Below are 13,852 nucleotides of genomic sequence, written 5' to 3' on the forward strand. Positions count from 1 at the left end.
ATTGTAAATTTTATCTGTGGTGAGGTGATTGTCGGATGAGCTATCAAGACGAGTTAGTGATGGGAAATCTGAAGTTTTACAGCTGAACAAAATTCTATTGTATTATGATGTCTTGAAAATAAATATAAATAAAGCATTATCGGGAAGATATCTTAGGTAAGATAATAAAAACATTGATATATTCAATACTTGCATTGTTTGATAGACGCCGAAGTGTTTGTGCTGTGGTTATTCAAAACAGTGAAATTTATATGTTATTCCTAAGTTCTTTGTGGATCTACGTTGTAGATGATATTGGAGGTTGACCGATTATGTCCGAGTACGATCTACAGTTTGAAGCGGACCTAGAAAAGGCCCAAGCTCTTAGCTTAGAAAGTTTGGCATTGGAGCAATTTCGAAGACAGAAACAGCTATCTAATTCAGGTATGTAATAATTGACGTGCTATTGTTTACTTTACGCGATAAGTTCATCAACTCCATGGAATGAATTGTTATAATTCATAACAGAAGGTTTCGTTTAGATTTTTATGTTTGGTTCGTAAGAGACAATCTTTATTTATAAGCTAAATTGATAATTTTAAGCACGTATTTAAGTATTTACTGATAGATATCGCTAGAAATGTTTGTTAATATATTAACTAAGTCTCACATTTACTTATATGATGTTTCATATAAAATGTTTATAATAAATTTAGGTTCATTATCGAAAAACAAGGCTATCAGTAAAAAGGAAGTAAAGTTTATTAACCCTTGAATAAATGACACAGAATCAAGATCTGTTCAATAACTATACTACAATTAATATTTTTTTAGGAAGAGAAACATAAAAAATACCTAACAAAAGTAATATGGCTTAGCTGTTATTATAATTAGCTTTGGAAATAATTTTGCCAAGAGAGTGAATATAATTAATAGTTAAAATAACTTTCTCCCATTCATCATTGACTGAGCATATAAAATATGAATAGATTGAAGTGTATAATGACGTTCACGAGTGGAGAATATTGATATAGCATTTGTACCTAAATTGTTTTTATTATAATTTGTATTTACTGACCTATATTTATGATATTATCAATTTAAGACGATACAAAAATATATATCATCTGATATTGCCTTCCCATAAGTCACCGCAAGATACAAAACACAAATTAAATCCAAAAGATACATCTATTTAAATAGGTCATGTACGTATATAATGATGTAATTTTTTTTTAAAACAACATTTTTCTTAAAATTTTCTCAAAAAGCGTTACCTATTATTAATTAGCATATGCAAATAAATATATGAATAAAATTGGTTAGCTTATAACGTGTACGAAATAATTTTGTATAGAATAAAATTATTATAAAAATATTGGTGATTTATGGTGTACTATAAATTATCTCTATATGTTGTATATATATTTACATTCAGTTAAAATACATGTCTTGTGGTAAAAGTAACGTAAACATGTTATTCCGAGGTTGTGGGTTTGATTCCATAGATTTTTTGATGAGTCTTGCTTTGCATATCTATTTGAATTATAATTAAAGCATTACCCCAACATTAATGTTTAAAATATTATATATTAACGTATTTGTTACTCGACTTATCTATAAATTTGAAAGAATGGTGATAAAATACCTATTTTCTTTTATACCTTCTTGTATGCACTTTTCAAGAGTACACTTTAACTTCCTATAACGTTAAACTAAAAGTTCCCTATGATTAGCCTAACTTTGTACTTAAATAAAAAATCGATCTGCTTATTGTTATGGCTGTAAATGGATTATTTTACACAACAATCATATCTTTAGTGAGTATTCTTATATGGTTACCTTATTGGTAATAAATGATGTGATGCCTTATTTATTTAAGATTAAAAAACCACTTGATAATTTGAATAGATTTGTATTTAGATCGATTGTGTATTTATTATTTACATTATAGTATTTTTGTGATAACGTTTTATATGTTATCTGCTTCTATCTTATAGATAATGTTCGGGAAACGGTCAGCAGTATACGTCGTAGAGAGGAACCCGACGGTGCGCCACCAGCTCTGCCTCCACCACCAAGGAAACCACCAAGGAAGACGTCCACATCAGAGAACTCTAGGTAAATTATTATATATGTACTTAAAAGTATATTATATATAATTTATAACTGTGTGAACTGATAAAACTAATATAATCAATTTGTAAACACGATAAGGATTTCGTTGGCCGAAATATTGTGAAATTATATATTAAGTCGTCGATTCTGATTACAGGTCATCAGGAACGAGTCCGACGAGGAATACGAGCAGCGATCTAATATCGTTCACGAGTCCTACAGCGAAATCACCTCCAAATAACTCTCATGCCTCCCTCAAGGAATATCTTGATCAGCTTAGCAAGTATGTACTGATATACTATAATCATTAAAATTAAATGTGTTCTTACAAATCAATCTTTGTTCCAGATTGGGCCAACAAACCGAGGATCTTACAATAAATGCGCCTGAACAATCAACCACAATGAACAACCAGTATAATCACAGGCCGAGCTTTCCCTATAATGCTCAGTACAATTACCCCCCTCCGTATACACCAATGCCGCCCTACCCTCCATCCACACCATACGGCATGCCTGTACCCATGGGGCCAATGCCCAACTACCCCTACTACCCAATACCTGCACATCACGATCAGCCACCAACATATGTGATCACGAACCCACCAATGTATGCACCAACGATACCATATAATCAGACCAGAATGGCCTCACCGTCACCATATATGCCACAATATCCCCACGGTCCACAGTACAATTACAATACAACGAATCTAATATCTCGAGCACCGAGACCCAATCTCTACCCACAGTTAAGTCAGACGGCCAATTATCCACAGATACAACAAAACGCACAACATAAAACTGTGAATAACAACAATAGTGTTAAAAAGCAACCTCCGGTTAAAACTGAACCTTCAAAGGACAGTGCTGAGAATGCTGTCAAGTCGACTGAGGTGAGTGTTCGCGTAAATCATTCACATATGTTACTTCTGTATTGTAATTTAATTAAATTTATAATTACTTAAATCTCAAATCAAAAAGTCGACATATTAACTAATACTGTAAATATTACAAGACAATGAGCTTTATAAAAATATTAACTTATATACTACATATTATATCTAAAACTATTTTGTACTTCACATTAACTGTTGTTATGAACAGCGCCATCTATTAAAAGCGATATGAAACTGAATACTCTGATCAGTGCTATTGAGAGCGACAGATATGTGAATGTTTTAATATAAATATAGTTTTTTTATTCCAGTCCGACGAGTCCACGGCCGGCGGGGATCCAAATCTGATAGACTTCGATAGATCCCAAGGTAGCGTAAGAGTGAGTGTTTTAGAGGCATTCGACCCACTACTAACAGAAAACGATCACGGTGAGTGGCCCGTCCTATCATTGTGGCATGGCAAATGTTATGTGTTTGCCTATACGTTTTAGTAATAATGTGAAATAAAATGCTATTGAATCTGTAAGTATATGTGTTAGGCAAAGAAATATATGATAGAAAAGTGACAAAACATTTGCCATGACCATCCCATGGGATTCCTATTGTTACCTGTTCTCCATCCATCTTGTATCTGTGTTGTTCATAGGAGAGTTCTGTTTGTGCTTCAATCATCGTCTTAGGTTCTAGACACGCATTGAAATTGGTTGTTTAAAATTTATCAAATGACATACTTAATCGCTGATCACAATTTCTCTTGTTTTACTTCTGATTGTGTTATTGCTGTCAATTTTTTTATCATAATGGATAACATTGCATTTCAATATACATAAAGGTTGATCGATATGTGCCAACATAACAAACATGTGCCGTCTCTCATGCATGGACATGTACCAACATGACAAAATACATAGTATTCACTCATAATGAGATCTAAGACTTTCGCGAGTATTCATTTAAATGAAACTAATATTTTCGGTTGACGTGATTTTTTTATTATTTTAAACTGCACACTCCCGACGTCTCGGTTACTTTGCAGCAGCCGTGATCCCGGGCGGACAGGTGAAAAAAGTTCTCGTAAAAAAAATCGCGTAGTATGTGAAAATATTAGTTTCATTTAAATATTCACTCACAATTGAGGTCTTTGTATGCGAGGTGGCCAGTTGTCACGTATACCGACCCAATCATTCCAGATATAACAGTCCCAAGCGACACGAGCAGTGTGTATGAGGACTATGATCCTCTCGACTTTCTGTACGGGGAGACAGAGCTGAGGGAACCGGTGTACTCCACCGTGGACAGGAAGACGGCGCCCGGGCCTTCGCCCCACAAGAAACTACCATCACCCACGCTGACTACTAGACATACCACGGTATTATAGCGTTTAAAACCCCTCATGGGACACCAGCCATACTGATTTGGCAGAAATTTTACATATCATGATATTGTCTGGCTAGGATATATATATACATTATATAATATATGTTATTCTTATAATTATCATGTCTCACTGTAAGTCTAGTGCTAAGAAGAATTCCATAGCTAGTTACTTGTCACGAACATTATTTAATTTTTTTTGGTTATGAGGATGTCTGTTACATTTTCACGGAAATTATCTCTTCCTATGTATAATGTACTATACTATCGGGGCTGGTTTGTCCGACCATGACATTGTTTAAGATCGAATACAATCATAACTTCTCTATTACAGAATAAACTGTACGACTGCATCGTGAAGTCCAGGACCAAATTTTACGACAGCGAACACGAAGCGTTCCTGAAAATGGTTCTCGACGTCAGAAGTTAGTACATTTTGGTACACGTAAAAACATATTAAAAATCAGTCTTAGGCTATCATAAGTTATTTTTCAGAAAAATTCATATACACGGATGTTAAGACGAACCCTGGTCACGTGATAGCGGCCAGGTCCGGGGGGAGGTACCCACCGAACACTAGTATTAAGATTCTAGTCCACAACACACACACAGACGAACCGATCACATTCACGTCAGACGGTGAGAAATGTTCATGCAAATATGATGTCAATGTTTAAGGGGATAAAGCTTAGATTCAATTGCTTGTGTTTCAGTGGAGTCGACGGTGGAGCACGTTATATTGACTGTAGTGTGCTCCCTCGACGAGGACATAAGGGAAGACATGTCCGGTTACATGCTAAGGGTGAGGGTTCCCTTTGATGGATTATAAATTAACCTCAGAATGCTTTCAGAGATAAATGAAAATGTGTGCGGTCAATAACAGCCAGCGCCTTGTACGGTGCGGCACGTGACCACTTACAGAATTTATCTGTTACGCTTCTAGCCGCGGGAACTACATTTGTTGTTAAATAAACTATAGCTCATGTTAGTTTGGTCTAGGTCACACTACAGGAAAGTCTCCTTAGTATTCGTACATATATTTTACTTGACAGAGTAATAAAATACCACACATAACACCAACCTTTCCACCTACGAGATCAGTATTTGCTATGTATTTTTGATGAATGTATTTTTGATCGTCTCCTTCCAGGTGTGGGGCGCCAAAGAGTATTTGACCCCCGGCAGCGTTCTCAGTGAATACGACTACATACGGGAATGCGTTCGTCTAGAGAAGGACGTGTCTCTATGTCTCTGTGAGGGTAGAGACGACTCCCTCGCCAGGACTGACAGAGACGACGCTAGACACGCCCATCTCACTCTAGACGACCTCATACCTGCCCAGGGCTCCCTACACATGTTGTCGTTTGACAACCTCTCTATTTTACTCGGTAAGAATTTATAGTGAATTACCTAATTAGGAATTAATACAGATCTTATTTAGGTTGCTTCACAGCGCAGTTTGAAAGAAGTGATGTGTAAACTTAGCGCTAAGTACTGTTTACTTCTGTGATATTAGTATGAGAGTGATAAAAAAGAATTGTTTATTAGCTTTCATTAAATATACTTTACATAATTCCATTAAAAAGGTGTTTAGTTAAAAAAATATATTTTAAAACAAACAAGATAATGTTCAAAAATATACACGATTAAATAGGAAAGTTGAAAACATTGAAAATAACCTAAAAAATATATATATTTACATATCAGTAGTAATAAGACACTAAATGAGGAAGCACGACGGTGTGTACGTGCGTCCACCCCAGCGGTTACACCGGGAGTGGAAGAATTTGTTCTCTCGGGGCCGTATATATAGCGTCGACGCTGATGACGTCACATGAACCAGTGTAGAGTGCTCGTTTCTAAAGTGTATTGTGTACGTTTAATATTTGATGTGATGCTTTCAGAGACTCTGGAGGGTGAGTTGTCCCGCGCCGTGGGTGTTGTGGGTGCGGAGGGTACGTGTTCGCCGTCGGCCGTGTTCCAGGCCGTGAAGGCCATCTGTGCTCTGGCCGGGGGTCTAGTGACCTTGCACCTCACCTACACACTCAACGCATTCGCTCAGGCTTGCACGGCGCAGGTACATTTGTAACACACTTAACCGACTTAAAACGGCTTTTAGTTCTAAACGACGGTTTAACAAATGGTTGGTTTAAAACGAAACAACTTATGAATTAAATTACAAACAAATATGAATTTCTATTAGGATTTTCTAGAAATTTATGAGTGATTCATTGAACGTGCACAAATGATAGGTGTAATGAAATTTTAAACTAATATTAAAATGCCATCCAATTATTATTATTAATAATAATATGCTCTCGTCAATAAAACAAAGACAAAATTACGTTTTTCAGTAAACAAAAAATTGTTTTCATTAATAAACGTATCCATGCAGTATTTCCACTTGTATTACATAACATATTGTTTTCTGACCTGGGCACAAAAGCGACGTATAAAGCCGTTATTTTAATTTTTTTTATTGAACTTAAAAGCAATCAGCTCTTTACACCTTGATTTAAAAAATAATAATCTCAACACCGCCCCACTCACACTCACAGTTATATCAAATTCTATCAGTCAGGCGGGAAATTTACAACAGATAATTAATTAAACAATCAATACTGTCTGTAGTGGTTTTCGTGATATATAATGAGATCTAAAGCTTTCTCGAGTATTCATTTGAATGGAACGAATATTTTCGGATTACTACTCTACAGTATTTTATTATCTACATACTATTATATATTATATATGTTGTCTTCAGCCATCTAGCACCGTCCGTCCCGAGATCCAGTCGGAGTCGGGTCCGTATTGCGCGGTGTCCCTCCGTGCGGCGAGCCCCCGCGAGGCGCTCTCCCTGCAGTGCGCGAGGCTCCGGGACGCCGTGCGCGCCCTGCTCGCCTTGTACACAAGAGCTACGCTGCTAGACTTCCGACTGGCCGACGGACCGTTCGCCACGGACCACGAAAGTCAGTTTTATAGAGAAACCTATTAGTTATAAGATATATGGAACAATCGAACCGACGGGTGGGAGGCCAATCACTAAATATGCGAAGTAAATCCGAGGGATATAATTTTCTTTTAATTTGTCCTCTTTTAGTTATAAGATTATTGAATTCTTTTCTATAATTGTTTTTATCATTAAGCCGTATAAAATAAGGCTATACCTCCCACCTCCACATCACAGCATTCCTGTTACTGTACCGAACAAGTTATCGCCTTAACTCATTATCCGTTAATTCAATTCTATTTAACAGAAATCTTATTTACGAAAATAATATATATATATATATATATATATATATATATATATATATATATTATTATGCTACATTTATATATATATATATATATATATAAATGTAGCATAATAATCATAATTTATTTACAACAGAAGCGGTATCCTCACAGTCAGTGACAGAGACGATGTTGTTCTGTATCGAGGCCGTACACAGCCTGCCGCTGTGTTGGACTCACGACGAGTATCTATTCCACGCTCAGATATACTACGGAACCCGGCCGCTGAAGACCCTCCACGTGACACAGGAATCCAAGATAGAGTGCGGAGGCTTCTATCCCAGGATCATATTCGATACGTGGTTTGTATTGGTTATAGTAGTATAGGTAATATTAGTCAGCTTGTATAAGCTAGCTGCTATCAGCTTTATATATATATATATATATATACATCTATATATGTATAATATATATACATTATTTGATAGAGTAGTAAAATTTTCATGTATTGACGAAACTGTTAAAAATATATTACTTTTTTTTATATGAAAAATAAAATATCAAATACCATAATAAAATGCCCAAAATAATATCTCTCAATCTACTAAAAGACTTAGGCTTGTCCAGAGCTAACATCAGTTCATTCTTGGAACGTGCGTCGCAGGCAGCCCTTGTAGGTTCGTTTCAAATTTGATTAGGTAGAGAGAGGAGCTTGGACGGTGCAGGTGAGCATTTACTCCCTTAAACCTACATCAGTCCCAGGCACTGTTGAAGCTCCTCTTCCTGCAATGTGATGGACCCGGCACCCGCACGGTCAATCCATTGAACGCGGAGGAGTTTCGTATCATTACTTAACTATATAAACAAATGTAAAACTATATTGTATAATTAATGTATTATATAACAATGACTTATCCAGGTTAAACCTGGAAGATACGACGATCAGTTCGTTACCTCGGGAGTCCCGCCTGGTGTTGACGTTGTATGGCCGGACCCAGAAGAGTGAGGACACAGGGACCGACCAGGCCGGCGAGGCTGATGTGAAGTACGAACTGCACGAGCTCGGCTGGGCAGCGATACAGCTGTTTGATTATGATGGGTGACTACGATAACATAATAATAATTTAAACGAACTTTAAGAAGATCTGTACTGATCTGTACTAGTTATTAATAGATTTCGTAAGGATTTCTCTATACTTGGAAAAAAAAAAGGGTTTTATGCCAGTATTATTGTATTATGCACACAAAAAAATAAAGGCCATAGAAATAGTTTTTATATGTGTTACTAATTACCAATTAAGTTTTTAAATAATGTATACTATATATAACTAATCATAGTGGTTACATTTAGAGTGCTGTCTCACGGCCAGTACGTGTTGCCGTTGTGGCCGATGTGCTGCGATCGTCGTATGGGGCCGGCGCCGCCTCTCCTGCATTCACCGCCCCCACCATATCCGGTTGTCAATATCGGTTAGTTAGAACATAGAAGTTTCCTCTCCTCATTCATATTTTAAGTCTTAGTCGAGATGACAGTCACTCGCGGTCAGCGCCATCTATTATCTATGTCAAGTGACTACATTCAAAGCACTTTATAATTTCGCCAGTAGTGAAACGACACTTTGAGATAACTTAAATCATACGTTATAAGGATTAAAGAGTTATATTAATTAAAGGTTACATTATAATATCTTAAGCGGTTTTCACACGATAAGCAAAATCTATTTATAGGTTGCTGTTACAATATAAATATATTATATAGCATATTTACTTGGACGCTGTCTCATATTTTATTTCAGAAATCCCGAGTTACAATCGAAATGGCGTCCGATGGTCGGACGGCGATGAGAATAATAAGAGTTCACAGCCCGAAGGTCTGCCAGCGTTTGATTCACTGGACGGGCACACGCAGCAACAGTTGTTACATCTGATAGAACAAGGAGCATACCAAAGAATGCCCACCGAGGGAAGGGAGGTAAAGTCAGTTGTGGATATTAGGCTTGAATTATCGAGGTTATCAGTACGAGAATAAAAATATAAAAATTGATTAAGATTTCTATACAAGGTTATTTTAACACTTTTGTAATTGAACGTACAAAATACAGCGACCATGAAATTTTTTGGGAGGCATAGACTATAAATTAAAAAAAATATATAAGGTAAAAAGTAGAATGAATTTTTGATAAATATTGTATTTTAAAATTATTTACTCAACAAAGCCTACAGTGCCTATAAATATGTTTTATAAGTTATGTTTCATTCAGTCTGCGTAATTGCTCATGTTTTTTAGTTAGGCGTTTAAATTTGGTCCTCTATATACCTAGGTTTTTTTTATAGATATTATGGGAGAAACGTCAGTACCTCGTCCAAATCCCGGGTGCTCTGCCCCTCGTGCTCTTAGCGGCGACTAGCTGGGCTGGGGAGCCCCGTGCTCAGCTGGTTTCACTTCTAGAGCGATGGGAGAAACCTTCACCCACAAACGCTATGCATCTACTGCTGCCCTGGTACATGAAATATTTTTAATATAATAAAATTATTCTTGCCATAAATATTGCGAAACATAGTTTCATTTTTATATATTATGTTCAGATAACATATAAAGATACTGTACTGTAGTTTATCTGTAGTTTTGTTCCATACCTTAAAATGAGTAGCATTGTACGTTAAACATATACCTATTATAACAATATTATGCATTATTCTTGAAAGTATGAAACAGATAATAGAAATTGTATTGATCTTCGTATTTTATTAAATCCAGCTTCCCAGACGCGGCGGTCCGTAAGTTAGCGGCGAAGCTAGCGAACGGCATGTCGGACGACGAACTGATGAGAGTGTTGCCCCAACTCACACAGGCGTTACGTTACGAGACGTACGAAGCTAGTCCGTTAGCAGGTGAGCATCGAGAACTGGTGGTAGGGGCTGGTTAAGGGTTTTGTTTTGTTATAACAGAAATAATAATAATGTTTTGAATCTCACTTACAGAATTACTGCTCTCGAGAGCGCTGCGAGCGCCGGCCGTGGCTCATAAATTGTTTTGGCTTCTAGTCCATTCCCTGCCAAACGTACCACAGGTATGTAGTGAACTTAATACTAGAGGCATTATTATCACGTTAAGTGTAGTCCCGCCGGCTTAAACGGCTTCTTAGCCAACATTGTAGAATGTTCTCGACACGAGTTGCAGCGCCATCTCGTGACGAGTGGGCGAAGCTACTAGCAACACCTTTATTAGAACATCCCTATTGTTGATGTTTGTAAACAAGTGTAAATATAAATGAGAATGTCTTTGAATGTTCTAGTAATCGGATTGTTGTGTATAAAAAGGGCCGCTGGGTCTGTTGAATCAGTCTGTCGAGAACGACATACAAGCGATATTCGTGTTTTCTTTTAAATACCGTGTCTATGTTGTTAATCAGACCCTATAGCTTGTAACGGTACCTTGGGTTTTAACTTATAATGTAAAGTGCTTGCGCTAATGCTTGTCACTTCCTTAGGTATATCAAAGCTAAGGTCAGGGAAATTAACGTGTCCATGAAACACACATGACATAAATATCCTGAGATTGGTCCGCCAATATCGACACAAACAATTTTGTTTATAAGTATCTTGTTCGTCTTTGTTGTGTCCAACTAACACTAAAATTGATAAGTATTAGTACGGGGCTTAAGACCGAAATTTTTAAATTCCAGGCTCCAAATCAAGAATTCCTAGGTATAACTCTAGAGGACGGGCCGTGCGAGTCGTCTGAACCAGACGCCTGCATGACCTTCACCTGGAGAAGTCGACTGATGCTGCGAGCGTTGCTGGCAATCTGCGGAGAAAACCTTAACAAGACACTACTGAGACAGCAGCTATTAGTCAAGGTACATGGTCGTTATACAGCATTATGTAGGACCTGTATCCGAGGGCTATGATGTCTATTAATGTTACTATTTTTAATTTAATTTGCATTTAATTTTCGTTTATTCTATTACCACCGAAAAAATATTGTCTGAATAGATCAAAATGCGCCCGCAATGTTATAATATTGTTTTTATAAATGTAACATATTTCTAGACGGTAGCGGATGTGGCGATGTCGGTGAAATGCGCTAAAGAAAATCTCCGGCAGAGGGCGCTTTACGGGGGAGGGGAGAAGTTGGCGGCCGTGCTGAGGCAGGAGCCGGTCGCTCTGCCGTTCGCCTTACACCGATATGTACACGATATAGACATCAAGTAAGTTATTTAACATAAAATACATTCTATAGTTTAATTATACGTAGATTTATTCTTTTAAATCTGAATTTTTTTAACTTGTATAAAATTAACATCTAGAGTTGCTTTATTGCTTTTCACGGTTGCAGTCGGAAGTTCATCGTTCAAAGTAGTCTTTAGTTTATGTAACTTGTAAAACGTTTTTGGGAATTTGGATGAATAGTTGATATACTTTTATTAAATATAAATCTTTAGTCCGAGTACACGTAACTTGGCGAGCGACGATAGATACGCGAAAAGCGATTATTACGTCTCACAGGTATGATAAAGCAGGGAAAGAGACGGCACAATCCCGTGATCGTGATTGGTTGTTCGCTCCCGAGCACACTTGCGAGTATTTAAATTGAACCCATTGTTTTTGTTCCTGTTACGAGTTTTTATTTTCGATAAGTATCGAAAGTGACCACCTGCGCTGCACTCAGTGTACACGCGCAAAACTTGTCCCCACTACGCCAAGACCTTGACCAGACACTTGTTTGCAACAGTACTAGATTGATATATTTTTTTTTAATCTAATATTTTTATACATTTCGTCTGTACTCAGCAGAAATAGTCCAGATTTTTAATTTATTTTTTCTATTACAGGTCCTGTTCATACTTCTCGTCGAACACTTTACCGCTAAAGATCAACTTCATAGGCGTCGACAACGCAGTCGTTCCTGCCATGTTCAAGGTAGACTATAGCACGAAACATATACATTCATAATGTCAATAGTATTGGGTTGCTCTATCTGTGCTATGTACAGGTCGGTGACGATTTGAGACAGGACTCGTTGGTGTTGCAAGTCATCAAGGTTATGGATAATCTGTGGCTTCAGGCCGGTTTGGATCTGAGAATGGTGACCTTCCAAGCCCTGCCCACCAGCAATCAGAGAGGTGATGTATAGGAATTACTAAAAAATATATATTAAAAAAAATTAACGCTACTATGACTTATTAAGTAGTAGGTATAATTACTTGTATCGTTATATACTCTGTTAGCGAATTCCCAAACCTTAGGTGATAACGTAATTACATTCACTTATTTAAGTAGCGAAAAATATTTTTATTTTTCTGGGTGATATATTTGTTCTCGGACTAAACGAAGTCTACCGTCAGAATTGACTGTAACAATAATGATGCTGTTCATATAGGAATGATAGAGATCGTATCCGAAGCGGAAACTCTTCGAGCGATCCAAACGGAGTGGGGATTGACGGGGTCGTTCAAGGACAAACCTATAGCTGAATGGCTCGCCAAACACAACCCCTCGGAACTAGAGTACCAGCGGGCCAGGGATAACTTCACGGGTCAGTCACACTGTATTCATCACAAGTATAAATTAAATTATGACTTCTTCCAATTATTGAACACTCTGTATCAAAGAACTAGATTTCGTTATACAGGGTGTTGTAGGAGATAAAAATGTTTCACCCGATTCTCACTAAAAAGTTAACGTTTAGCGTAAAGTTGGTAATTTATTCAGGAAGAATATTTTTTTAATCCATTTCAAGTTATTAAGTATGAACTAAGGAGTGTTAGTTGTCAATTGTACCCCTGTATGGTATTTGTACCGATGTGTCCATTGCATCTAGCGTCGTGTGCTGGGTATAGCGTGGCCACCTATCTGCTGGGTATCTGTGACCGCCACAACGACAACATCATGCTGAAAACCTCCGGACACCTCTTCCACATAGACTTCGGCAAGTTCCTGGGTGACGCGCAGATGTTTGGCAATTTTAAAAGGTGACTATAACAGTTCATCCTTACCACGAGATTGCATCGGTGCACTAAACACAGACAGTTTTCTAGTAATCGCCGCGACTGGTAGTATCGACGTAGGTATTCGTGATGAATTGAAACTCCCAGCTCAGTTTGTCAAGGTACATTAGATGTCTTCTTATCACTCGTACTTTGAGTTTTGGTCTGGAACGCTGTCGGCGCAAATGATAATTACTAGACTGATAATAAAACCCTGCTAACATTAACTCCTTAAAAGATTACGATGATATCTACA

General features: G+C 37.3%; 1 protein-coding gene across 2 annotated transcripts in view; it reads left to right on the plus strand.

The window, feature by feature from the left end:
- LOC116766602 (phosphatidylinositol 4-phosphate 3-kinase C2 domain-containing subunit alpha) overlaps nucleotides 1–13,852 on the plus strand; it is a 21,496-nt gene continuing 7,644 nt past the window's right edge. Inside the window, exons 1-26 of one of the 2 annotated variants that reach the window (XM_032656516.2) lie at nucleotides 1–156; nucleotides 289–423; nucleotides 1,980–2,100; nucleotides 2,255–2,380; nucleotides 2,446–2,992; nucleotides 3,307–3,424; nucleotides 4,186–4,364; nucleotides 4,704–4,794; nucleotides 4,865–5,008; nucleotides 5,083–5,171; nucleotides 5,520–5,757; nucleotides 6,274–6,446; nucleotides 7,134–7,338; nucleotides 7,764–7,968; nucleotides 8,526–8,705; nucleotides 8,958–9,076; nucleotides 9,403–9,578; nucleotides 9,941–10,107; nucleotides 10,365–10,498; nucleotides 10,589–10,677; nucleotides 11,293–11,466; nucleotides 11,660–11,817; nucleotides 12,442–12,529; nucleotides 12,603–12,732; nucleotides 12,990–13,145; nucleotides 13,431–13,581. In XM_032656516.2, coding sequence (XP_032512407.2) covers nucleotides 312–423; nucleotides 1,980–2,100; nucleotides 2,255–2,380; nucleotides 2,446–2,992; nucleotides 3,307–3,424; nucleotides 4,186–4,364; nucleotides 4,704–4,794; nucleotides 4,865–5,008; nucleotides 5,083–5,171; nucleotides 5,520–5,757; nucleotides 6,274–6,446; nucleotides 7,134–7,338; nucleotides 7,764–7,968; nucleotides 8,526–8,705; nucleotides 8,958–9,076; nucleotides 9,403–9,578; nucleotides 9,941–10,107; nucleotides 10,365–10,498; nucleotides 10,589–10,677; nucleotides 11,293–11,466; nucleotides 11,660–11,817; nucleotides 12,442–12,529; nucleotides 12,603–12,732; nucleotides 12,990–13,145; nucleotides 13,431–13,581 — 4,070 coding nt within the window. In that variant the 5' untranslated portion in view covers nucleotides 1–156; nucleotides 289–311. The remainder of the gene's footprint in view (nucleotides 157–288; nucleotides 424–1,979; nucleotides 2,101–2,254; nucleotides 2,381–2,445; nucleotides 2,993–3,306; nucleotides 3,425–4,185; nucleotides 4,365–4,703; nucleotides 4,795–4,864; nucleotides 5,009–5,082; nucleotides 5,172–5,519; nucleotides 5,758–6,273; nucleotides 6,447–7,133; nucleotides 7,339–7,763; nucleotides 7,969–8,525; nucleotides 8,706–8,957; nucleotides 9,077–9,402; nucleotides 9,579–9,940; nucleotides 10,108–10,364; nucleotides 10,499–10,588; nucleotides 10,678–11,292; nucleotides 11,467–11,659; nucleotides 11,818–12,441; nucleotides 12,530–12,602; nucleotides 12,733–12,989; nucleotides 13,146–13,430; nucleotides 13,582–13,852) is intronic. The other variant, XM_061522873.1, reaches the window with a different exon arrangement.

The sequence above is a fragment of the Danaus plexippus genome, chromosome 15 (assembly GCF_018135715.1).
Source record: "Danaus plexippus chromosome 15, MEX_DaPlex, whole genome shotgun sequence".
Taxonomy (NCBI): domain Eukaryota; kingdom Metazoa; phylum Arthropoda; class Insecta; order Lepidoptera; family Nymphalidae; genus Danaus; species Danaus plexippus.